At 39.8% G+C, this 24,585-nt stretch overlaps 3 protein-coding genes across 12 annotated transcripts; 1 reads left to right on the forward strand and 2 right to left on the reverse strand.

The window, feature by feature from the left end:
- Positions 1-549: 549 nt before the first annotated feature.
- LOC116840857 (OTU domain-containing protein 7B-like) lies at positions 550-4,965 on the reverse strand. 5 transcript variants are annotated; one of them, XM_032808142.1, is made up of 9 exons: positions 4,476-4,965; positions 3,279-3,515; positions 2,924-3,182; positions 2,701-2,851; positions 2,257-2,628; positions 1,790-2,097; positions 1,553-1,711; positions 1,404-1,476; positions 550-1,337 (listed from the first exon to the last, which is right to left on the reverse strand). In XM_032808142.1, exons 2-9 carry the CDS (start codon positions 3,499-3,501, stop codon positions 1,311-1,313), a joined length of 1,572 nt encoding a protein of 523 aa, XP_032664033.1. In that variant the 5' UTR covers positions 3,502-3,515; positions 4,476-4,965; the 3' UTR covers positions 550-1,310. The 5 variants fall into 5 exon arrangements, with proteins under 5 accessions (XP_032664033.1, XP_032664028.1, XP_032664032.1 ...); XM_032808137.1 differs by having other exon boundaries at positions 550-1,320; positions 4,476-4,963; XM_032808141.1 differs by lacking the exon at positions 4,476-4,965 and adding an exon at positions 4,311-4,330 and having other exon boundaries at positions 550-1,320.
- A 306-nt stretch (positions 4,966-5,271) lies between these two features.
- On the forward strand, positions 5,272-23,914 carry LOC116840858 (CD151 antigen). Of its 5 annotated transcripts, none has more exons than XM_032808147.1 (7): positions 5,272-5,290; positions 18,843-18,937; positions 19,786-19,980; positions 20,197-20,367; positions 20,911-21,003; positions 21,818-21,958; positions 22,669-23,914. In XM_032808147.1, exons 2-7 carry the CDS (start codon positions 18,863-18,865, stop codon positions 22,714-22,716), a joined length of 723 nt encoding a protein of 240 aa, XP_032664038.1. In that variant the 5' UTR covers positions 5,272-5,290; positions 18,843-18,862; the 3' UTR covers positions 22,717-23,914. The 5 variants fall into 5 exon arrangements, with proteins under 5 accessions (XP_032664038.1, XP_032664036.1, XP_032664034.1 ...); XM_032808145.1 differs by lacking the exon at positions 5,272-5,290 and adding an exon at positions 13,743-13,816; XM_032808143.1 differs by lacking the exon at positions 5,272-5,290 and adding an exon at positions 14,403-14,680.
- Positions 7,279-11,306, reverse strand: LOC116840856 (tudor domain-containing protein 3). Of its 2 annotated transcripts, none has more exons than XM_032808135.1 (11): positions 10,758-11,306; positions 10,544-10,628; positions 10,251-10,450; positions 10,011-10,158; positions 9,612-9,845; positions 9,391-9,524; positions 9,080-9,313; positions 8,343-9,000; positions 8,141-8,254; positions 7,970-8,060; positions 7,279-7,873 (listed from the first exon to the last, which is right to left on the reverse strand). In XM_032808135.1, exons 1-11 carry the CDS (start codon positions 10,781-10,783, stop codon positions 7,698-7,700), a joined length of 2,100 nt encoding a protein of 699 aa, XP_032664026.1. In that variant the 5' UTR covers positions 10,784-11,306; the 3' UTR covers positions 7,279-7,697. The 2 variants fall into 2 exon arrangements, with proteins under 2 accessions (XP_032664026.1, XP_032664027.1); XM_032808136.1 differs by having other exon boundaries at positions 7,279-7,870; positions 10,758-11,303.
- Positions 23,915-24,585: the final 671 nt, after the last annotated feature.

Below are 24,585 nucleotides of genomic sequence, written 5' to 3' on the forward strand. Positions count from 1 at the left end.
AAAGTGTTAAACGGTAAAATAAAAGACGAGAGGACATTTAAATTCCACAATAGCGTCTAAAAGAAAAAAAAGAAAACGTATACTATGCGCTTGTAGTAATGTAGCTAAAGTAAATATTCCCTAGTTCCTTCAAATATATTGTAAAACCTCTTCTCATTTCATGTTTTTTCTTAGCTATTTAATAATAGAGGAGATGTGCAAGATACCGAGGTATAAACATTAATAATTTGTATACTGGATAATTCTTTCCTTCTTTTTTTGTACATACCAACACGTGAGCAAACTCTTGTTCGTACGATTATTAATAAAATTAGCATACTACTATCAATATGCTTTGTCGATAATTTAGTGACTATAGGTAATGTCAGGTAATATTAATCATTTACTATTAATTACGACCTTTTTCACGTGACGATAGGCTAATGCGAGGAAATATGTGTAAATACATTTTATTATGGCAAAATATTGGATTTGTGTACCTTTTCTTCTTACTATTATTATTATTAATGATACATTCTATGCGAAGAAAACTAAGGACTACGCGACGCGTAGAAAAATATGGTTTATTCTTCACACAACTTTGACATACACATCAATTGCACGAGATAATGAGATTATAAACGCAATGTTTCCATATCATCTTGCAGGATTCCACAACGAATTGTAAACCACTAATAATTACATATCGAGTATTACAATTGAAAACTGGAGGTAGTAAAGGTCCTTATCACGGTGGTATTAAGGGAGTATTTGTGTTTTTTTTTGTTCCGCACATACATGACAGAAGGCACGTATATACATCGAGAAATTGCGCAAAATTCAACTGTTTTGAAATAAAATATAAATTACTAGTTCCTTAAGTATGCTAAAACAAACAAAAATTTGTTTCTCTAGATTTGAAACATGGAAACAATAAGGCGCGCACTACATCAGTAAACACGTATGTCGTTTAGTCGAACCCTGTGTATCTGATATGTTGTTTTTAGATGACAAATGTTAATAAATAGGTAACGAATAATAAAATAATAAATACTTTGCGGTAATAACGAAAACAAAAAAGGAAAAAGAAACGAATTAGGAAAAAGCATGATATGTTGATGACATATATCTTATCAGCTTTACCTTACGGCTAACGCGTAACATCTACTAATTATTTAGTAGTTTAGTTCGAGCAGTATTAAACGGAGATTATTGTCATGTGTGATTAAGGACGGCTGTTTACTGATTACGTTGCTTAGTCCAGCATTGGGAGCAGTAATATTGATTTTCCGACGATCCAAAATATGAGCAGTGTTCACTGCGACACAACTTCACGGTGTCCTGTAAACGTCGCCCATCTTACAAAGATCTTAAATCGAAAGAGCTTATTTTCCGCGATGTTGATCGAAATTTATTTGACGTACCTTCGAATTGTCACTATTATTCTGAATTTCTGGCCCCGTATCGGTTGTCGCTTGATCCTTATAAAATGTAGATCTGCGGAGCGAATATATCAATTTATCGAATTGAAAATAATAGTTCCTTAATGATCAAGCATTTTACATCAACATACTTTGCAAGATAAAGCGTTTGGTCTTTGTTTGGATTTGTAGGCAATAATTTGCTGACGTTCGCGTGACTACCGTGATCACTGGCAGCGTAAAACTTGGACTTCCCAGCGCCGTAGTTCAGTTCGCTGCCTGTATCGTCCACCTGGTGATCCTGCAGATACCTACGTGCAGCAAACCCGTATAATTCGTTACTGCGTGGACTTTCGTACATATCTCTCATGCACAACCGAGATACATACTTTGAATGAGCGTACTGAAGATAATTCTGAAGCATCTGGTCTACATACTGATGACGTCTGCTCTTTATTCTCACACACAACAGACCCTCCGTAGAAACACCGCCACCCGCAACGGGCGGACTTTTTGGTCTCTTTGTCATGTTAGGCCACAGTTTCTTGCTGACGGATCTGCCAATTGACCCGACTTGTTGCAACAGTTGTTTCGCCGTTTTTGACAGGAAACCATTCGTATCGCCAAATCGATCTATATCTTCAGTTATGAAGCTTTGATATTCGCAATCCAAATACTCTCGTAACAAAATTTCCATCTGCACGCAATAAACGATAGAAACGACTTCATTATATTTGCTAATAATTTAACACCACCAACAAGATCAACGAGAGAACCTTCCACTACACAGTGCGAATGGAAAATTCTCACGAGTCTGTTGGCAGTTTAAGAGATATAAGTGACGCAATATACGTACAGTATCTTGTTGACAAGACAACAACTCTCGTAAACCGTCTACCCAATCCCAATCAGGACCAGGATCCACGGCGAACAAAACCGGCAATAGCTTGCCTGTGTCTGGGTCCACTAAAGGTATACTAACTCCTTCGCCGCAGGCGCTGCCGTAATCGTTGCAGCCATCTACTGTCACAAGTGGTGAAAAGTGAGCAGAATGATACGCCAGGAGCAGAGGTGTTCGATGACAACGCGAGGGCGACACTTCCAATGGCAAATACACTCCACCGAACGGAATCGGCGCCAGGGCTATTCCCTCGGCATCCTTCAGCATAGTTTCTGCTATAACTATTATAGGCCTCCTTAAGGCGTGAGCCAAGGTTAAGACGTGTATCTGAAACGAAAATCATGCGTCAAGTTTTCAGAATAAAATTGTCTATTTACATGATGAAAGGTAAGGATATACCTCTTCAAGGCTCTGATAAGAGGTAACAGTTTGGTTTCTAACTGTCGGTGAGGCCATGTCTACTATACTTTGCCACTCTGACAACCACTCTGACTCAGTGTACGATAATCCTGCCACCGCGTTCAAGCCCGTTTGTCTCCATTTCCATCGCCTAATGATAATAGCATTGTATTCTCGTAATTATTTCTCTCAGCGATTACGATATTAATACCTTGAATTTTACCTGAAGAGAGCATGCCTATATTCTCCTTTCGTTAAAGTATTATGCAGTGCCTCCCTTAACGTGAGTAATCTATCGTGAAAGCCCCACATGCCCAACGATGCAGCGTGAAGCAAGCAATTACCGTCCCCGGTCGTTGCCAGTGGCCAGAGGATTCTGTTGCTTCCATTCTTGTACCACCAGTTCAGACGACCCGCAGCCTCCAGGGAACTCAAACATCCATTCTCTATTAGATCCTTCTCCAAGAATTTCCTGAATGAATCTAAAGTATTAACAATCTGTGTTAGCAGATATTCAGAGTAAGATATACATTACATATGGAAGCATATAAGAATATAAGTATGTAAAAGAATAATACCTGGATACACAGACAAATCTGGCAACGAAAATGTATATTCAGGTGTATCCAGAACTCCTAAGGATGTGAGTTGTGAGCGAGCATAGGAGATGATCGCTGCATTCTCTGTAGCACGGGAGATACCCCTGGCCAACTTCTTCGTAGTACTCCCATTGGTTTCCAGCCCATTGCCAGGAGCACTGTCATTCTCCAGACCATCGTACATGGATAAGCCAACACTCATAACACAGCTGTATCCTATCAGGATAGTGAAAATATTTTATATTAGTCATCATAGTTCATCAATCATCAGTGTTTCATAAACTTTGAAATATCAACAGGCACAATCAACTGGTGCATTATCTCAGGTTCAATCCATCATGCATTAATTAATGCAAGTGTTGGTATTATGGTGAGTAGTGAAGTTAGCTTCATGAGTCATGAGACTAAATTAATTAGAGACTCGGATGATGTAATTAGTTCTGAAATTTTTTCGAAACACGTAATAGTAATAGATTTCGAGCGCAACGACGTAGGTCGTACGTCGATTTCCATTTAAGACGTGTAATTAGTATTCAATTAACGCGTTCAATTTAAATATCTCCATCCAATCGAATATTATAAATAAGTTAATGTCCAAGCCGAATCGTACGTACGACACTAATTTCTTAGACGTTAGCGAAATGACGAGTTTTTCTATAGTCATTCAGAGATCGCAGGTAAGACAAACACGCGTTTCGGTTGCAGCGACGAAATACATGCTGCCAAGGTCACGAAAGATTCGTAACCGCTCGCGATTACGCGCGGCGACGGCGGCGGCGGGGCGAATGTCAGTGGCGAGTAATCGCAAGCGCTGCTTTATAATGTGTATACACACACACGAAAGCATATTGTATATATATGTATATGTATATACCCGATTCTACAGAAATAGGACAAGGTTTCACACGATGGCCAGCGCTTTTGACGAAAAAGCGTCACGCATGAAGAGATCGATCGACGCACAGAGAGACAGAGAGAGAGAGAGAGAGAAAGAGAGAGAGAGAGACACACCTCCTTCTCCCGTGCGTGGAAAACGTGCGAAGCGACGCGACTTTCGCTCTCGTTTGATTGCGCTGTGCGTAAATGTGAGGAAGCTGCGTGTGCCAGACACGAGAGAGACAGAGGATGAGAGGAAGAGCGAGATGCGAAGGAACAATGCAGAATGTACATACGAACCTTGGACCGTTATCGAATTAGCTCGCAGACACGACGTAGTAATCTGGCTGCAGATCCGTTCTAGTCGTCGTCGTCGTTTCGATCGCACGTCTTCGGTATATCCTTCTCATATTTCGCTCAGCCAACCCGTTTGAGCCCGTCGACGACACGACAGACTGCGCGTGAATGTGTGCGGCGAAACAAACGTGGATCAATCAGAGACCCACGGACGACGATGTAAACACAACAACATAACCTAGAGAGAACTGTCGCAGCCTCGTAGTGGGAGGCTCCAACTGCACAGCTCGGGTAGTTGGTTGGCTAGTCGGACGAACGAACGGACGCACGGTGAAACTTTAAACGGGTCACATGTCCAGCGCGCGTGACGAGCGAGCGGGCGAGCCAACGCGCGCTGTATGCTATCACGTTTCGTACGAATTTCCGACGTTTCCAAGACGTAGAAAGTGAAGAAGGGAAGCAAAAAATATGTATGCAAGTGTACCACGAAACGTCAAAGTTGCGATAAGAAGTTTCGGACGAGAGCATTACACGCGACGATGTTATCGAGTTCTCGACGATGATAGATAAGAAACGATAACGCGATACGAATGATGACTCATAATGATGACTCAAAATCTGTAGATGAATTGTATATCATCAGAATTGACGATATTCAACTGATAAATCAGTTGCTTTTAGTCTTTTTTTGTTAAAACATCGATCGTCTTTCCGATATCTTCCAGTCAAGTGAAAAATAGAAATCGTTGGGCCATTTGCGAATAAAAAGGTTCGATTCATCGTTGAATCGTTCTATTTGGAAATAAAAGGACTCTAAGGTACATTAAAAGCTTCTCTTTGGAAAGGACTTGGAGCTCGATTCTTGACGGTATGCGAATGAGATACGCGTGTGAAAATGTATAGTTCACGTTACGTATATATAGATTTTCGCATGCGTATTCTCACTCGCACACCGTGAAGAATCGGACCCCTGGGCCTTTTCTTGAAATTCTTGAAATTCTTGAAATTTTTGCGTATACGTAATTTTCATTACGCAGCTATTTTATGGTATGATTAAACGTGCGCAGTAAAACTTGCGTATATGCAACTATTTTGCCCGATCTACAATAGATGGAGTAAGGAGTAGGAGTAGAAGTAAAGCCCATTCTACAATTGCGTAAGCGTAGTCGTGAACGTAAAGGGACGTCTACATTGGAAGTAAATAGTAAGAAGTAGAAAGTAAGAATAAGAAATTGACCAATCATAGTTGATTATTCTTCTCACATTCGGCTGTGGTTAGTCAATTTCTTACTCTTACTTCCTACTTCTTGCTATTTACTTCCAATGTAGACGTCCTTAAGAGTCAAAAATCCGAATGTTTTATTCAAGCGTCTTCTACAATGGCAGTAGGAGTAGTAGTAAGAAATAAGCAGTAAGCAAATTGACCAATTCCATTCTTACGTTTCAAAAATAATCGATTGTGATTGGTCTATTTATTTACTGCTTATTTCTTACTACTACTCCTACTGCCATTGTAGAAGACGCTTCACTGATTGCTTTACTCTGATTGGTTGTCGTAATCGCTTACAACCACTTACAACTACGTTCACGCAATTGTAGAATGGGCTTAAAAAATAAACAGTAAGTAAACAGACCAATCACAATCGATTATTTTTGAAACGTGAGAATGGAATTAGTCAATTTGCTTACTGCTTATTTTTTACTCCTACTCCTATTCCTTACTCCATTTATTGTAAAGCGTCTTCTACAATGGCAGTAGGAGTAGTAGTAAGAAATAAGCAGTAAGTAAATAGACCAATCACAATCGATTATTTTTGAAACGTGAGAATGGAATTAGTCAATTTGCTTACTGCTTATTTTTTACTCCTACTCCTATTCCTTACTCCATTTATTGTAAAGCGTCTTCTACAATGGCAGTAGGAGTAGTAGTAAGAAATAAGCAGTAAGTAAATAGACCAATCACAATCGATTATTTTTGAAACGTGAGAATGGAATTAGTCAATTTGCTTACTGCTTATTTTTTACTCCTACTCCTATTCCTTACTCCATTTATTGTAAAGCGTCTTCTACAATGGCAGTAGGAGTAGTAGTAAGAAATAAGCAGTAAGTAAATAGACCAATCACAATCGATTATTTTTGAAACGTGAGAATGGAATTGGTCAATTTGCTTACTGCTTATTTCTTACTACTTCTCCTACTGTCATTGTAGAAGACGCTTAATGGATTGGGCCTTTCAAGAATAAGGGCTCTGTTACTTATTTTTATTTCCAAAATGTCCGCTACGAGCCGCCACTATCTTTAACGAAGAATTCAGCGCGTAGTACAACTCAACGGCAGTCAGATGGGTCATTTTTTCAAGTAGTATACCTCAATAATAAGTTAGTATTGCCAATTTTTCGATACCTTGGCTCTTATTCTTGAAATAATTACGTATATGTAAGTTTTACTGCGCAAGTTTAATCATGCCGTAAAATAGCTGCGCAATGAAAATCATGTATACGCAAAAATTTCAAGAATATAGGCACACAGCATTCTCACATTTGCTTACTGAGCAGTTTCTACAACGATTTTACCATATTTAATAAATTACATATATAAATTGAATAAAGAAAGTATAAAACCTTCTGATGAATGGAAAAAATTATATTGCAGGATATTGCTCTTGACAGTATGTAGATGGTGAAAAAATATTAGGTGCAAATCCAAATTTCTCATTGTTTTAAACTGGCAGTTTCACTTCTTGTTACAGCAGAGATATATAATATGATATTGAACTTATTAACATCGAGAGAAAGTAAAAATCAAGTTTACATTTTAATTAGATATTACAAGATTTATTAGTATTACAGCTAAAGTGGACGAGGTACAGAGATACATTTACTCTGCTCTCCAGTATTAAGAATCAATTTTTCTACAATACAAATAGTATAATATTTTGAGAACACAATCGATATTTTACAATAGGAGTCTTTTCAATTACTCTTTCCCGTGTATGAGCCATGAAAAATCAGTTTTAATTTATGCTTAAATTGTTGCGTGTTTTATCTAACTCGAATAGAAATCAAACGCGACACATAACTCATTGCCTATTATCAACATCTAAATCTTCTTTTTATTAGTGTGGCAATCGGTTAGATCGTTTATCAGTAGCAAATGCAACTGTCTCAATTATATTTAGCGAGATTTCAATACATCCTTTACTAAAGACGTGAGACTAATGTTACATTAAAGAAAGGAATTATGTTGAGTGCTATTTGGATTACTACTAATTGGCATAGAATTGTAGCCTCTTTGCGCTGGCGGTTGATAAATAGGTTGTGTACTCCGTTGCTGATTTCGTTTCTTATTGTATCCTTTGTTACTAGTGGTGCCACTTCCACCTCGTCGAAATTCCATACCTGCTGTCAGTCACAATTTAAGATTAAAATAATATTCCAGAAATATCATAGGATTTTCTTGGAATGATAAAATTTCAAGAGTGAATTTTTGTTATTTACCATTTATATGATTATGGCTCTGATCGTAACGTGGCTGCCGATTGTTTAAACGTTGATCGTGTCGTCTTGTATCCGTAATAGGATCTTGAGCCTGAAATTGTAGCAATTAAAAATATTATTGTATCAATTTAATGCTTAATATAATACATTTTACTGTGTAACTATACATACATCTTCAGTAATTGGTATACAATCCACTTGCAACACCTCCTCATAGTTTTCAAATTCTTTGAACTGTACTACGCAAGTCCTCTCGGAAACGCCAGTAACTTCGGCATTGTAATACTAAAGTTTGTGCAGAAAATTTAAATCATCAATTTCTCACGCATAATAATTACGATCGCGTGCGTAATGAGAGAAAAATGATACATACCCTATTATCTTCCCAATATTTAGCCATGCACTTGTCACCTACTCGCCACACCCATGTATTACTTGCGGGAACGGCGTTTTGATTGCTATAATTGTTTTCATTTCTTTGCGTATGGAGATTCATAGGCATCCTATTGTCGGTGTTATGATTTGCCTGATATTTAGGTTGAGTCTTAAAATTCTTTTCAGTTGCATTAGAAGAATATACTTTAGAAGCTCCGTCTTGTTGCGCTCGATTATGCCTACCATAAGAAGCATCATAAGACTGCTTATTTCTGGCGTCAGGCTCGACGTGATTATAGTTTCTGTTACTACCGAGATGAGTTTTCCCCAGTATGTCGGTTTGGTTCTTGTTATAATTCTCGTTACCACTATCACTGACATTTGTGTTACTTGTGCGCGACTGAGCGAACGAGTTTCTATAATCGCTTGTCTGAGAAGACCTCTGATACGCTTCTCTACCTCCATTATGTTGATACTGATGCTGAGATTCTTGGTTGCGTTGAAATCTCGGTGGTTTGTTTTGCTGTGTGTTACCACCACTATTATATTGCGGATATGAAGGCGTGGTAGAATTGCTATTAGTCGTCCGTTTATTATTTCTATGTTCCTCCGCGTGTCTCGGGGGTGGTTGATATCCCCGACCTCCTTTTTGGCCCCTGTTAAGTAAAAATTGATATTAGAAAAATCGGTGCTTTGTGCAATATTATTAATTTATCTTATGAAGCAGTTACATACCGCACACCTCTTCCAGATTGCGCGTCAGCGTTTCGCGATTCTAGGCGATCTTGATTACTTTCGCTATTCTGCGTATAGTTGTTGTGAAATGAACTGGTTGTATCGACGCTTTCGGGCTGCACAGGTAATTTATCTTCTAGAAAATCGAAAAGAGATATTTTCCCACTACTGGGTTTACTCTCCTCAGTTTTCTTCTCAAACCGTTTGCCACGTGGCTCTCGGGATTCCTTGGCACTATGTAACAGATGAAATTAGAATTTGATTGTGATCAAATAAGGAAAAGATAAAAGGAATCTAAAATAGATACCTACTTATGTTTACTGTCGGTTTTCTGCAGACTTTTGAGAGCTTTGTCTACGTTATTTCTATTCACCTTCAAAGCATATTCTGCTTGTTCTATAGTAAATCCGCGATCTATAATTTTCTGTACACTATGATCTAAGAGCTGTAAGCAATAGATTAATTCTTTAGATATTATATTAACACGAATTATTTTTATTTGAGGAGACACAGAATAAGGAAAGACACAAACCTGCTTATTTCCACCTCCGAATACTTTCTTGCTGCCTTGTTTAGCGGCCTCCGCGATTGCGTCCTTACGCTGAGTTTCAAATTCTGTATTTTCTTTACTAGGTTTTTCTTTTTCTGCCAGAGCTTTAAAGTTCTTATCTTGCTCGGAGACTTTTATTATCTTTTTGCCAAATGGTATCCATGGTGGAGGCCCACCTTCTTCAGCAGATCTTGCTCGAGTATGTAAAGCTAATTTCTATAAGAAAAACATATACATGTTCACATTTGTTAAAAAGATTTAATTGTAATTCATCATATTATTATTTTTCTTATCACATATATATAAATTATTATTTAATTAGAATGTTTTGTTATGAAGTTTTAGCTAACAGTCTACTTTTTATTTGTCAGATTATCTTACCTTATTTAATTCCCATTTCTCTACTAGATTGACCACTTTTCCTCCAAGCACATGAACTATATGTGATGGTCTCAATAAGATTAGTCCATGTGACACAGGTAAAATTCCTGACTTTATTAATATTTTTGTACCAGGTGGAGTATTTAAACTAAAATAGGAGTTGAAAAATATAATAAAATAAAATAATTATAAATAGATTTGATGAAAATAATAACTGTACTTTAATATTTATTTATTTACCTTAAAGACGATATATGTTCAACTTCTAATGCTTGAAAATTATTTTTGCCATCTGTCATTGATAATTTTAACATTCTTGGAGCTGCTCTCGACTCCTCGTTTCCTTTGGGTGAAGCAACATTGCGTATTTTCTGTATTTGTAATATAATATTACCTTGATTAAGATCTCCATTTCCACTGCCAACTTCTCTTAAGTCAATCTGTGAATAATTTTTTAGTATTTTTTCTTCAAATAAAAAATCCTGAGCAATTTATATTATTGGTGTATCTACATAGAACCATAAAATACATACATCTAACAATCGTTTAACTATCTTCTGTGTGTCGGTTATGTTTCCTGAATCGGTTGCCACGTTATAACCATGATCAGACAAGTACCTAATAATAAAACCGATCAAATGAATAGACATCATACATTACACTTCAAAAGTAATCACAAATTATAACTTGATCTTTAGGCAGAAATAAAAAAAATAAATGTAATCTTCAGCAAGGTATCTCACTCACCATCCCAATGTCTCCAATTTTTCCATGATTGTGTTGCCGAATTTTCTTTGTGATCCAGATGAATTTGCAACGTCTCATTGAATTGACGTCGAATCGCCGTATTTTTCGTAAGATGTTTTTCTATTCTTACAAGATATCTGCTCTCCACGGAACCGTACTTGTCGATAATACTACTTTCTCTAGTGCCTTTCTATCATATGTTCGGCGTACACAAAAAAATTCACAAGCAGTCGAGAGATCAACACACCATCGACGAGATTATACCAGCTCGTAAAGCCTTATTACTGGCCACTTTTCGATACGCACGATGTACGCACCAACGCGTACACAAACAGTTGTCAGCTGACTCGCAGAATCGCGAGGGTCGTGGCAAGGCTTCCCCAGGGCAATTCGGCCGAATATCTCGATCCTCTCGAGGCGTTTGTACACGCGTTGTATCACACGTCGAAGTAACGTCACGCTGATACGACAATTATAACCGCACCGACGGCTGAACCGCACCTATCTGACTTGAAAACGTTCGCCACCATCTTGCGCTCCTGGAACATCGTGCGTTTCGATTCGATAGATATCGCTGTGATCAGCGAGAGATGCTTATCGAATCGAAACATTCAACTTGAACTTTTTTGGAACACCCGTTGGTCCGAGTACAAGTTGCCATTTATTAACGAGCAAATTTCTTTGATTTTTTCATGTATTCTGAGATACAAAATATTCAAGAAAAAGAAGGAGGTTAGGTTTACGCGAAACAAGTAAAAACTGATCATTTCTCGGCTACATCGCGGACAGCCCTGCCGAAGTAACTCGGCTTGCATGGAATGCCGTAAATTACAAAATGCTCGTCGTAGCGCAAAATAAAGAGAAAATTTATCTTATGACGGCGACTTGGTAAAAACTCGTACACCTGAAGTGCCGAGTGCTTCAATTAGGATTCACGATTATGATTTGGGTGGAGCCGTCACTAAACAAACAGTAGAAATTACAGCAATCAAATGTGAACTAACTTCGGAGATGACGGAAGCGTGGGACACGATATATGTATTTAAAAATGGCCACGACCCGCCCACGTTGAAATATAGCTCGCGTTTTACAGCACCTTTAAAAGTTAATGTAACCTGTTTTTCTAAATTTTATAGTAATTACATATTCGATGAGCACCAGGCTAAAAATATGAAGGATAAATGTCACGCAGAGGAATTGTTGTAAAAACAAATGGACAAACATCGATGCAGCATCCCAGACAGTACAATTTATTGAAAGATGTCTTAAAGAAGTTTCTATTTCTCTTAGACGTCTTTAAGACATCTTTTAGTAATTTATGCTGTTTGGGATTCGGCCGAGTTAATTGCGAGTATGATGATAAACGATTATAGGTACTAAAAGCGCTCGCAGACTTTCGCGATGACAATAGATAGCCCTCTTATTTGGACAGTTGAAGTTAGCACACAGTCTGATAGGTGTGTCGAGCAGACAGTTTCGTTCGGGAATTTCCGTGCGTGGTTACCGGTCTATCTAATTTCTGGAACGAGAAGAGATTATTGAATCACCCAAGTAACGTGTATAATTACGGTGTATACGGTACAGTAGCATACGCACGGGTGCATGGAAAATATCTCGGTTCATGTAACGGAATAATGTGTTTATGTAACGGAAAATTAGTGGAAATTTTTCAAAATTTTTATATTTCCAGTAATTTCTAGTAACTTTCATATCCGGCTAACAACTTGGACCGAGAGATAATAGGTCTTTTTCGTAGCTGAATTAGCGTACACTTTTGAGACTTAAAAAGAAACAGGTATACAACTAATAGGTAATACAGGTATACAGGTAATATAGGTATTACTCTCTTAAAGTGAATAGTCACTGATATCAGTTATGAATATAGCACTGAGTACTTTCAGTGCTATACTTATAATTGCCATCAGTGTATATTCACTGTTTTCAGTGATGTTTGACTGATTTATTTTAAGGTTGCATTCCAAGACGTCCTTTTTGAGGAAATTTTACTCGATACTCTATAGTATATGTAACGTGAACTATAGGAATTAAGTAAAATTTTCCTCGACAAAAAAACGTTTTGGAATGCAACTTAGAAGAGTGGGATCTGTTTTCTATTACTGAACTGGCTGCACTAGTTCTCTCTCGTCTTTCATCCACCACGTTTCATCTGTATATCTATATCTTTTTAAGGCTCCTGGTCCCTCGCATTGTCTATCTCTTTTTAATAACGTCAGAAGCGAGAAAATGCATGCTAAAAATTCTTGCGAAATACGTTAAAATAAAAATATATATCCATAAAGTAACACTTGATATATATCCATAAAGTAACAATCAATTAAATAAATTTGTAAGATATTCCGTGCACTCCCCTCTTGCTCTAACAATCAATAATTTATTGTAAATTAATCTGAATAGAAATAGGCGAAGATATAGGTTAAGATGAATTGTATGTCACGTTAATTTACGGCAAATTATTGATTGTTAGAGCAAAAAGAGAGTGCACGGAATATCTTACAAATTTGTTTAATCAATTGCAAGTGTTACTTTATGGATATATATTTTTATTTTAACATATTTCGCAAGAATTTTTAGCATGCATTTTCTCACTTCTGACGTCATAAAAAGAGATAGACAATGCGGGGGGCTAGGAGTCTTAAGTTCTGAAAGTATACACTAGTTCAGACACTAGAATAGAAAACCGACCCTTAATGTCAAAACAGAAAGAGAACGAGCTAGTGCAGTCAGTTTAGTTACAAAGAACAGATCACAAGCATCGTGAAGCGCTAGGCTTTATAACTCGTCTGATCTTCGGAGTTTTGGTTACACGGTTTCCTTTCCGGGGAATAAAGACTCAAGGGTACGAGAAATCTGCCATAGAAACGTGATTCACTTTCTAAGGATAAGATCCCGCCGGCAATCGTAACAATCGTCATCTTATAGCGCTAAACTCAGTTTAGCTGGAGCCGCGCATGGCGCTCGTTAGATTCCGTGCAGTGAAAGTGAGACGTCACCGTACGACGACCGTCCGCGATATCGCGGTGTGCATTTTCCGATTGGAGGTGCGTTAAGTTGATCAGATCTCCTTCGCGGGTAACTGCGACTTCATTAACACATCCACATTCCGGGTCGAAAGTGGGTCCCCCAAAAGTAGTCCCCTCGTGCTGTCGACGTACGCGCGTATGCGTGCTTACGTACGTGTACACGTGTTACTTCTATCTACCTACCTACCCATCTACCTACATACCTACCTACCTACCTATGTGCGCACATATGCATATATATGCGGCAATGTGGTTCCCCACTTTCGTTGGCCCCCATCGTCGCTGGTTTACCTCGTGCTCCGTACTGGCTCGCAGCACACAATGGACTCCATGCTATAGTTAGACTACGATTGGTAGTGGGTACGCAAGTATACGCGAGCGTATACAGTAAGTGATGGTTCGTTGAGGGAGAGAAAGAGAGAGAGAGAGAGAAGGAGTGAGAGAGACACAGAAAGAGAAAGAGAAAGAGGGAGAACGCGCACGAGAGGGACTCCGTTACGAGAACAAGGGAGAGAGAGTAGGAGTTAAACAGAAAGACGAGGATGGGAAAAGGAGGAGAGAGAGAGGCAGAACGAGAAACTGCGAGGTAGAAGTTCAGTCGGTCTTGCCATTTCAGTTTCACTCCGGCTCGGCCTGAAATCGCCTGTGTCCACGTTGATCCGTCCAGCTCGTCTCGCGGCGGTCCGTTCTCGGCGCCTCCTACGAGTTTCTTCGTATCGTTCACGTTATCCGCGACACGCGTTTTCCGCGTGCGTACTGTCAATTATTATTATTAGAACTCGCATCCTATCAGCGGGGGCGGCTTCCCACAGGAGAAAGGAATTGTTTGTTTTTTTCCGCGCACCCCGCCGTCTGGGGAAAGGAACCTGCCCCGGGATCAACGTGAGTAGCGACCGTTGAGCAATCGATCGGCGTCCGTATCCAACCGCGCTCTCCGCGTGGGGAAATGGCTTTTCTTCTTTGCCTCGATTGTACGTCGAGAGATGCAGAGAGCATGAGAGCACCATCGCCGTTGCCGCGGCGTCGCGTCGCGTTACGGTGATTCATCGACAAACTTTCCCGCCGTTTATGATTCTTAACGGGCGACCGCTCGATACAATTTACGCGCGCATCACGCTCTTGCGCGCGAATCTCTCTCTCTGTTCCTTCCGCAAGAAATAAATATTCCAGTAAGAAAAAGCTGTAACACGGGAGCGTGAGATGGCACAAATAAAGTCGTTATCACGCTCTGACTTATGGTGTCAAGAAAACAAACGACTAGTTTGTTTACTCGACGTAGATCCGTCGCGGCGTATATACTGAGGACGTGAATCAGAAAGGAAGTGTAATTAGAAATGATTTGGTTTGTTGAGGAGATAATATATGGATCAACGTAGTCGCCCACGTCTCCCGAATAATGATTAGTCCGACAAAGCGACCACGGCGGAAGCTTGTTCTTTTCTCTTTTTTTTCAATTAACATTACTTATACCTGAACGTCTAATGACGAACCAGGAAGTCCTAAGAAAATAAAAAGTTATCTCCATCATATGTTTGAACGTTTCGATAAACACGCGCATGACACTTTGACAGATAGAGCTAACAATCAGCGAGTCGCGATCATCGTACGACGACAATTATACTATTTCGTTGTATTCAAACGCGCTATCGACGCCACCGGAAATTAATTCGCGGTTTTAGTTACGCATTTTTATCCTTCTTCCGCCTTTGACAACATCGTACGATAACGTCAGCACTTCGAAAAACATCGCGTTCGCAACTCGCGAGAGTGCCCCGCATGCCGGCCGCGTCGCACAAGCCGGTAATCAAGGATTTCCGATGCAGTGTACGTTCATCTACAAAGATCACTACTTTTCGTGATGAGTAACGGTCGCATAAGTCGCAAGCAATTGTACCAGATGTTAGAGAACGTCAGATAATCGAAGCGTGGAAGTGCACGTGCCGCGCAGTGCGAAATAATATGGATCGGCGCGGTTAAGCGAAAACGAACGACGGCTAGACAGGAACTAGGATCGTAATAGTACGATTTACCTGGAAGAACAAAACCCGGCGACCTCGACCCTCGAGAACGCCGCTTTCAGCTCATTAGAGAGTCCCGGTTCTTGTCTTTTCTTATACGTAGAGATACAGTGAAAATTATTATAGAATTTTATAATCGAGCACGGAAAAGAAGTCTAGTTGGATAAATCAAATTCTGGTGAAATACAAACAACTCAGAATTTGATTGAAATTACTAGAACTCTGTTTAAGTTATAACCTCAACCGGAATTTTTGAATCGCTCATATTTCGTCAGAAATTGCTTCGTTCAATCAAACTTTTTTTGAACTGAACTATGCTATTAAAAATTGGCTATGTTTCCGACCAAATTTACTATGTTCTTTAATAAGACAGATCTTATTGACAGTCTATTTTTACGCTACTAATAACATAATGAAATTAAAAAGAATTTTTTTTTTTAATGAAAAAAGACTGTATAATATTCTTTTCGTGTACTCAGCGTTTTTGTTACATGCTGCCACCCAAGTCTTGAATTTAAGATGATTGAAGATATTATAGATATCTAGTCCAATAAACTATTGTTATATATAACTTCAAGTCTGACAAGTACTATAGACGTCTAGACAGTAAGAAGCCTAATTCATACACCTTCGATGATTGGAACTTCCCGTTGAAAGAAAGATTCATACGTCTGACTGGACAATTCTCGTTTGTCGCTCTTGGGAGCAACACCTCCTGCACTAGCCTGGAAATAAAGTGCTCGTCAGAGAATCCCGAGTTAAGCCGGGATTCATTCATTCATTACACTTGATGGTACATCGCGACACACTCGCGCTCGCAGCGGCTCGCGCTTCGGACGTTTCTTTCGGCGATTATTCCGTGACAATTGTTTTCGCCAGCTCGCCGACTCGAAATCACTCACAGGTGTATGAGCGCATTTATTTTTAACGGCGTACACACGAGATGTTCTCGCCTACGCGGCCGCATCACGAGATAAATACGCGATTGTTCGCCAAGAGATCGGCGCGCGAATTGGATACTGATTTCTCGCGCACGGGAAAAGCGTCGTTCTTGGTTCGAAGTACCAGGATGAGTATACAGAGGCATTCAAATGCCTATACTTAATTTCTGCAAACATTACACACATACACACACACACACACACATACACTCTCTCTCTCATTCTCATTCAGTAACTTTCGACTTCACTTGCAGCTGCAGTGAAAGCCTTAAATCAAGTATGCGTTGTTTTCAAATGTTGATATCGCTGGACTGATAGACAAATGAATGACGTGTGCTTCATTGCCTTGAGGAAAGAATGTTATTCGACGAGTCGTAATAGAATAGACGAACTACATATTTCAGAATTCCGCTGAATAACCACGGCGCGTACGTAAGTGATGATGTCAGAAGGCCTAACGCTTAGATACGTTCTTATTCGCGTGTTGCTTCGCTGGGAGTGAATGATTTATCAACAAGTACGTCTTAGCGCATAATTGTCTGGAAAATATTCCCGGAAAATGTTCGGTCTCGTTGTTGAGTTGCAAATTAATTCATGAAGCGAGTCCACAAACAGAGATGCGCACAATCAGTTGAATTTATCGCAATTTTTATCGCAAATAGTTGCGAGGAAACCGATACGAATACGACAATCACTAATTCGAAATGCTCGTCAAACACTTGCGTTTTCTGGGTCGGCGTATACACAGATTCTCTCAGTGAGGCCTCATGCGAGCTAGCAGTAATCACATGCGGTTTATACGAAGTGTGATCTAAGCGTTTCGCAATACAAGACGGAGGAAGCGACGGTCGTGAAGTCATCCGAGTGCTCCGCGAGAGATCGCGAATGCAAGCTGCGCGTCGCGTCATTTTTACGCTTCGCACCGGCCGTGGATTACTTAATGCGGAGGGAGCAGCGGGGGCCACTTTCTCTCTCTGTCTGGTGTAACGTGTTTTTGAGGCAGTGTGCCGGTGCGTGACCGAGGTTCCGTGAGCTCCATTTATACACACGTTACAAAACACGCAACCTTACGTAGGTGCGGTATGCGTTATTATTGCGCGAGCGATAGTGATCGCTCGACGCGCGCCACCTAATTCCTGGCCGTAATTGGGGGCCATGTTGCGTCGTTGGGCTCCGGGGACCTACGCAGATGCGTGCGTGCGCGTATATGCGTGAGAGGCAGGTGGAGCGCGTCCTTCGACCAAAAAATGGGTCATCAGGCGAACGTTACACGGGAATCACATTGTGGAAGTCGCGCACTCATCTTCCTGATTCGACGCCTCGCGGCATAAATATCGACGTTGTCGAGAGAATGGCACACCGCTGCGCTATTCTCCATCGGGTTTTAATACGCGTTTGAAAAACAATAGCGAGTAATTGAGCCGTGTGCGCAGTATTTTAGCTTCAAAACAGGAAGCTGACCTCGCGGTTGTTTCCCGAGCCGTGAAAATTCACGTTCATCACGTACGCTCGTTTTTCCACCTGGTTCGCAAACAGCGGGACGTCTAATAAGACTAATAAGCATAAAAACTACCAAAGGATATAGGTGACAAAAGAGAAGAAGAGAGAGAAAGAGAAACGCATTCAATTAAATTAGGAATTTTACTTTAACCATATCGTAAATTAAGTTTCTCCGAGATGATGAATGTTACAACTGGAGATTCGCGAAATTTATGTTCCACGCCTGTGGATATACGGTCAGGGCTGAACGGTCAAGGTGCTACAAACTGGACCAAACATAAGTCTGATGTCATCGAGACGCGCGAACATAATTATGAGCATCGTACGTGACCGTAATGAAAATTCAGATAATTGCGTTCTACAATGACTCGTGATGTTCGAGCCGCTAAATATTATTACGTCTAAAATAAGGGGAAGTAAAATAATTTATCAGATCATGACAATTACGATGAAAAGCTTTTTCAGTACAAAACACGAGACATTTACTTGATCGCGCGGAACACCCGTAATTGGATCCGCGGACATCCGATCGTGTTAAATCGCACCGCTCGTTTTACTCATGCCTCTCTATCGTTTTGTCCACAGATTAACGCAAAGAAAGCGGGATGGGATACGGCGAGATGGACGGCTGCGGCCGCTGTATGAAGTATTCCTTGTTCTTCACAAATTTCATCATCTTTGTGAGTCTTGCTCTCGCGTAATATTTCCCTTCACTGAGAAAAAGAAATGCTTCATATTTGTATAACTACACGGAAAAAAAGAGATGTGATGCATCTAACAAAAAATATTTAGTTATAAGCAAATAGATGCATTATTCTACATATTTTTGTATGATAGTTATGTGTATGGTTGATTTGACTTACTTACTTTGGTGTGTCAACTACATCAATGAAGTTGCGCGTGATCTGGTTGTGGCAACCAGAAATTAGTAAGGGGATCATTTTGCATAGACAAGCTAAATATCGATATAGTTGCATTAATCAATGCTATATTGCAAAGCAGCGATGTTAGAAAACAAAAGCAATTCACTACGCGCACAGCGTAGAAATGTATACATGCGAAAATTGGTTCTGAGTGTATAAATATACATTTGTAGTTGCCGCGTAATGAGCCGCATTTGTATTAACCATGTATTATCACTGCTGCAACATAAGTAACTTAGCCATTGCTCTTTGGTTACAGCAACCACATAAATAGTTGTTCCGTATTTTACTATTGAATCTGGTTGGCACAACCAGATTTCTGTATGGATCAACCATATTGTTTTTTCCGTGTATAATTCACATAGAAAAATAATTACGATAAATTATGGTGTCAAGAAAACTTTTTTTTCTTAAATTCTACTATAATATTAGTAATAATAACCTTACATGTTACTACTACCATTTCCGTAGTAGATCAATTAACATATAGTTTTGGGGCCAAAAGTAACAATAATTTCAGTTAGATCAAACATTTTTTTTTCTCTGAGTATTATTATTGGAGATACGATTATATCATCATAGTATTACCTCGATTCGCCTTTCAGATCGGCGGGCTTATCGTGACGGGCTTAGGCATATGGGCCTTGGTGGACAAGATACCGTGGATAGGCGAACTTGTGGGAAATGATCTATTGACTGGATCGGTTTACGTCCTGCTTGTCGGCGGGATCGTCGTGGCGATAATCGCCTTCTTCGGTTGCGTCGGTGCAGCGCGGGAAATCAAGTGTATGCTCTTGACGGTGAGTTTCGAGGATTCGTTTGCACGCCGAAACTGGGCCATCGAGATCTCGATTTCGCAATTTTCGTATCTCGCGTTACATATCTTTCGCCGGTCGAGCCGTCAATCGAGTTTCCCCCGTCAAGAAGTACCCCGCCCCTCTACTCCAGGACTCATTCTCCCGAATGAGAAGTGCGATTTTGTTGCGTACCATTGATTGGGCATTTTCTGTTTCCAGTACTTCATAATCTTATTTTTGCTGTTCGTGACGATGCTGATCGGCGGCGTCCTCGGTTACGTTTTCCGCGAGAAATTACTCAGCACGGTCGACAGGGAGATGAAGAGCACGCTCCGGCTCTACGATCATCGTCAATCCATCCGGGACGCCTGGGACACCACGCAATCGACAGTGAGTAACACCACAGGATTTTATCAGTCGCCTTGATCCAATTCCTCTTTGTACCGTGCGAGTCTGCGCGTTACCGCCGTAACGTATTATCATGCAGACCTTCTAATATACAATTATCCACACTGAAAACAATATCTAAAAATTAATATTTATTAGATGGACACCATTAACATATTTATTTAAATCAAAATTCTTTTTATTTAAAGTATAAAGTATAAAGTATACTCGGTTTCAGTAAGCAATACTCGGCTTAAATGAAAGGAATTTTGATTTAAATAAATATATTAATTAATTAAACCCACCTAATAATTATTTGTTAACTTTTAAATATTTTTTTTTAGTGCATACTTTGTCTATAATACACCTCTCTTTGTCAGATAAGTATTTTCTACAAGAATATGAAGTAAAAATCATCACAAATATAATTGCGGAACTGTAGTTCTTTCACTTCCTTGTTTCTAACCGATCTCATTTATTTGGATAAGAGGGAAGTCGAAAAGTTTGTCACGCTAATTCACAACTCTGAACTTTCACGAATTTCAGCTCCACTGTTGCGGCGTGAACAGCTGGAGGGATTGGGCAACCTATGGACTTAACGTGCCGCGGAGTTGCTGTCGAGAAATTCAGCCTGGCCAGGTAAAAATCAATTGTGTCGACTTGGTCGCGTCGGTTGATGAAATAGTTAGTCGCAACGAGTGCGCGGCGGTGCGTAAGTAATGATGGTGATTCGCCACGTATACGTGCCTCATGATACGCGATGGCACGTTTATATGCGTGCAGCAATGATTACGATACGTCACTCCGTTGCCTAACGACAACCGTCTGTTTCATTGTGGAGTTAATAGCCCGTGAAATTCAACGTGATCTTTCACACAAAGCTCTAGATTTATACTGAGAGAAAACATGGTTGGTATTTGTAACTGCTCGTACAACACAAAATACATTTAAGACATTCCAATTAAAGAGATTAAAAACATACCAAAGATATCTGGGATATCTCTGGACGTCTCTAGAATGTATTTTCGACAAATGTGCTCTGCATAATCTTATAGGGAAATCATTATTATAATAATTACTATACTGCTAATGTTATTGTTATCATTTTCGTGTTAGAACATGCAAAAAGTACGGTTAAGGCCAAAATTAATTATAATTTCAGTTGGATTAGCCATTTTTTCTCTCACTGTACACAGTCGACGACGACGTGGACGTTTTTCGCGATCGGTATTCAAATGGCGATTGGCGAATCGATGTCGATAATTATTCGATGCCATCGCGACTTTGGGCACTCACGACTCGCCGATTTCGCGTCGAAGACCGTCAATTGGGCCGCAATTACTTAATCGACCGAGTCCTAACCGCCCTATCCTCTCACGCTTTCACTCCGATCGGCTTTCTCGGTGGCGAGGGGTCGCTTCTCACGGACGTCCGTTTTGCTCGCCTTTTCCAGCGATTCCATTGCAACGTCGGCTTGGACACGATAAATCCCTCCAACGCTTACGTGGATGGTTGCATCAACGGGACGCAAATTTATATGCAGCAGCACGCGGCCGTTATGGGTGGCGCCGGTATTGCAATCGCATGCCTCATGGTAAGAAGCAGTTTACATTTTTATAGATTTCCTCTGTTGTTAAATCTAAAGAGAGTCTCGCCGTTGGAAAATCGAGCACGAACTGCTGCTGACTTCGCGATTGAATTAATTTTACAGTTCGCGATCTCTCTCCTTCTTCCTTCCGTCTCACTCGGCGGCTGAGGATCTTCTTGAATTTAAAAAAAGGAAGATGGAAGAGAGGCTCCACTGATATTCGATCAATAATCCACTGGAAAGAGCTAATAAGAGCTCTTACCAGAGCTCTACCAGAGCTGTGTAACGGCTCTTATTAGCTCCTTCCATTCGATTATTCCTCCAATTTAACGTTTGTACTGTCTGTTGTTTAGATACCGCGGTCTGTTGTTTAGATACGTAATATTTATTACACTGAAAGAAAAAAATGGTTGACTAACTAAAATTATAGTTATCTAACTAAAATTATAGTTAGAAATTATAATTAGTAATTATAGTTATCTAACTAAAATTATAGTTATTTTTGGCTCCAGTCATGTTTTTCGTTTATTTTCACATGAAAATGATACTAGTGACATGTATAAGGTCACTATTATAGTAAAATTTAATAAACAAATTTTTTCCCTTGATCATAATTTATAATAATTATTTTTCTATATAGTTACAAGTACTGAACATTTTTTCTCGATGTATGAAGGGATATGTCACGTTTGATTGAATTCCAAATCTCATTGCAGTTTCTTGGCATGATATTCTCCTGCGCACTCTTCAAAATGATTGAATGACGCAAAGACAATTTCACGGTATGAGTCTATTCCCGTATTCACAAGGAACGACGGGGAGGTGGGACGAGTCTTCGAGATCCTCAGGGGATTCACGCTAGGACTTCAATATCTTTTCGGACCTGATACTATTCGAATGCCCGATTATTTGGATAGTAAATAAGTGTGACACTTAAAATACGGGTTATCCGGGGATTCGGATTGTCCAAGATATATGAACAATTGAAGCATCGAATCAGCATCCGGATTTAAGTTCGCAGGAGAACACGCCGAACACGTTTGCAGCAATCTAGATCTTTCTCCCTGTTTATTTGTCAGTCAACAATTCGATATTCTGTAATTGCGATTTGACGATTTAGTCTGAGACGATAGTATCGATTAATGTATCTGGATAAAAATCATTTCAGATAGTATCGATTTATCTGGATAACAATTATTTCAGATAGTTTTGTTACTAAATTAATCAATTTTTTTATTCATTTATTTTGTACTTTCTTTTCGGATTGGATCTCGAATATCCGGATAGTCAAATGTCCGAATACTTGCGAGCTCTAAAGCTAGAAACACACGATGCACGTGCTAATCGGCACCTCAGTTCACCGCATAGATCTTCCAACGATAGTAACTCATGCAGTGAACTGAAAGTCGTATCGATAGTTCTTAGTTGAAACCTTGCCTCTGGCAAGATACTCAGATATTAATTTAGAGTCAGATGCAAATCTTTCAGCTGAATCACCGATTGCAAATGCAATGTGTGGTTCGAGTAGAAAATTCAGATCTAACACTAAATTCATATCTGAGTATCTCACGCGGGACAAGTTTCTAGTAACGACTATTAATATGGATCTGAACTGCTGATCATGCATGTAAGATGTGAAACCGTGCATCGTGCGATTCTTTCTAGCTTAATTCACACAATTTTATCGTCGACGTAGTTGCTCGTTGCTAAGCGCACTTGATTATATCGTGATAATCAAAAGAACGAATCTCTAATTGTACAGTTATCACGCTATTTTGTTACCTACATATATTATCTCGTAAGAGACATACGGCAAGGAACAGCCGTTACTTCATATTTTGGAACATAAATTCTATAGATATTTAAGACGTCTTCGCTTAGTCGCATGTGTCATTAGTGTGACCACGCATCGTGTACCTTGTATGTGCCGTAATAAATGCGATACGCATTATGTATTCTCTACGTATTCGTATTATGTATTCTCTAACCCTCTCGATAATCACTGTCGACACACATCGTACATGTGACAAGTTCATCCACCGTCGTCTCCTTTTACGTATTGCTTGTGCGATGATTTATCGTTCAGACATTTAGAACTATGATTCAATTAGAGCGACAACGCGTTTTGGGTGCCGTTACGTGTATTCCGAGCCAAATTTATTTAATGTGCGCGTATTATTATTCTCGTCGTTGTATAATCCTCCGAAATTGTCGGGTATTACGCGCTCTTCCACGTAACGTTCTAAGCAGTATCGCGTGCAGATTAATGGCCGCGCTGTGTGTTTGAGCGGGTCTTATTCACCCCTTCATCGCTCGCGACCGGCTGGCCCGTTGCATTAAAGCACGACGCGTCACTGTAATCCAGGCGTCTCGCTAAAGTAAACTACCTCGCTGCCGCCGTAGTTCGTCAATTCCCTTTCCATTCTTCCAGTGATTATCGATTGTCGCGATTTGCATGTCGGCGCGTTGCGTACAATCGCGTTCAAAACTCACTCCGGATCGCGTTTGCGCCCACACTGAGATAAAGAAATAGTTGATTTAACTGAAGTTACATAGTTACATAGTTATTTCTAATCCCAACCATACTTTTTTCACAATGAAACAGTAATAGTAACATGCATATAAGATTATTA

Source organism: Odontomachus brunneus, unplaced genomic scaffold (assembly GCF_010583005.1).
Source record: "Odontomachus brunneus isolate Ranch 3 - 2012 unplaced genomic scaffold, Obru_v1 Obru_scaffold_012, whole genome shotgun sequence".
Taxonomy (NCBI): Eukaryota; Metazoa; Arthropoda; class Insecta; order Hymenoptera; family Formicidae; genus Odontomachus; species Odontomachus brunneus.

Excerpts from the sequence above, each read along its gene's own strand:
- LOC116840857 (XM_032808137.1), bottom strand. The coding sequence starts at position 3,501 with ATGAGTGTTGGCTTATCCATGTACGATGGTCTGGAGAATGACAGTGCT. Across the intron at positions 2,629-2,700 it reads CTTATCAGAGCCTTGAAGAG|ATACACGTCTTAACCTTGGC; the intron begins GTATATCCTTAC and ends TTTTCGTTTCAG. Across the intron at positions 1,321-1,403 it reads ATAATAGTGACAATTCGAAG|GACACCGTGAAGTTGTGTCG; the intron begins GTACGTCAAATA and ends CGACGTTTACAG.
- LOC116840856 (XM_032808135.1), bottom strand. The coding sequence starts at position 10,783 with ATGGAAAAATTGGAGACATTGGGATG. Across the intron at positions 10,629-10,757 it reads AAATTGGAGACATTGGGATG|GTACTTGTCTGATCATGGTT; the intron begins GTGAGTGAGATA and ends TTTTATTATTAG. Across the intron at positions 9,314-9,390 it reads AAAACCGACAGTAAACATAA|TGCCAAGGAATCCCGAGAGC; the intron begins GTAGGTATCTAT and ends TCTGTTACATAG.
- LOC116840858 (XM_032808147.1), top strand. The coding sequence starts at position 18,863 with ATGGGATACGGCGAGATGGACGGCTGCGGCCGCTGTATGAAGTATTCC. Across the intron at positions 19,981-20,196 it reads TCAAGTGTATGCTCTTGACG|TACTTCATAATCTTATTTTT; the intron begins GTGAGTTTCGAG and ends TTCTGTTTCCAG. Across the intron at positions 20,368-20,910 it reads GGGACACCACGCAATCGACA|CTCCACTGTTGCGGCGTGAA; the intron begins GTGAGTAACACC and ends CACGAATTTCAG.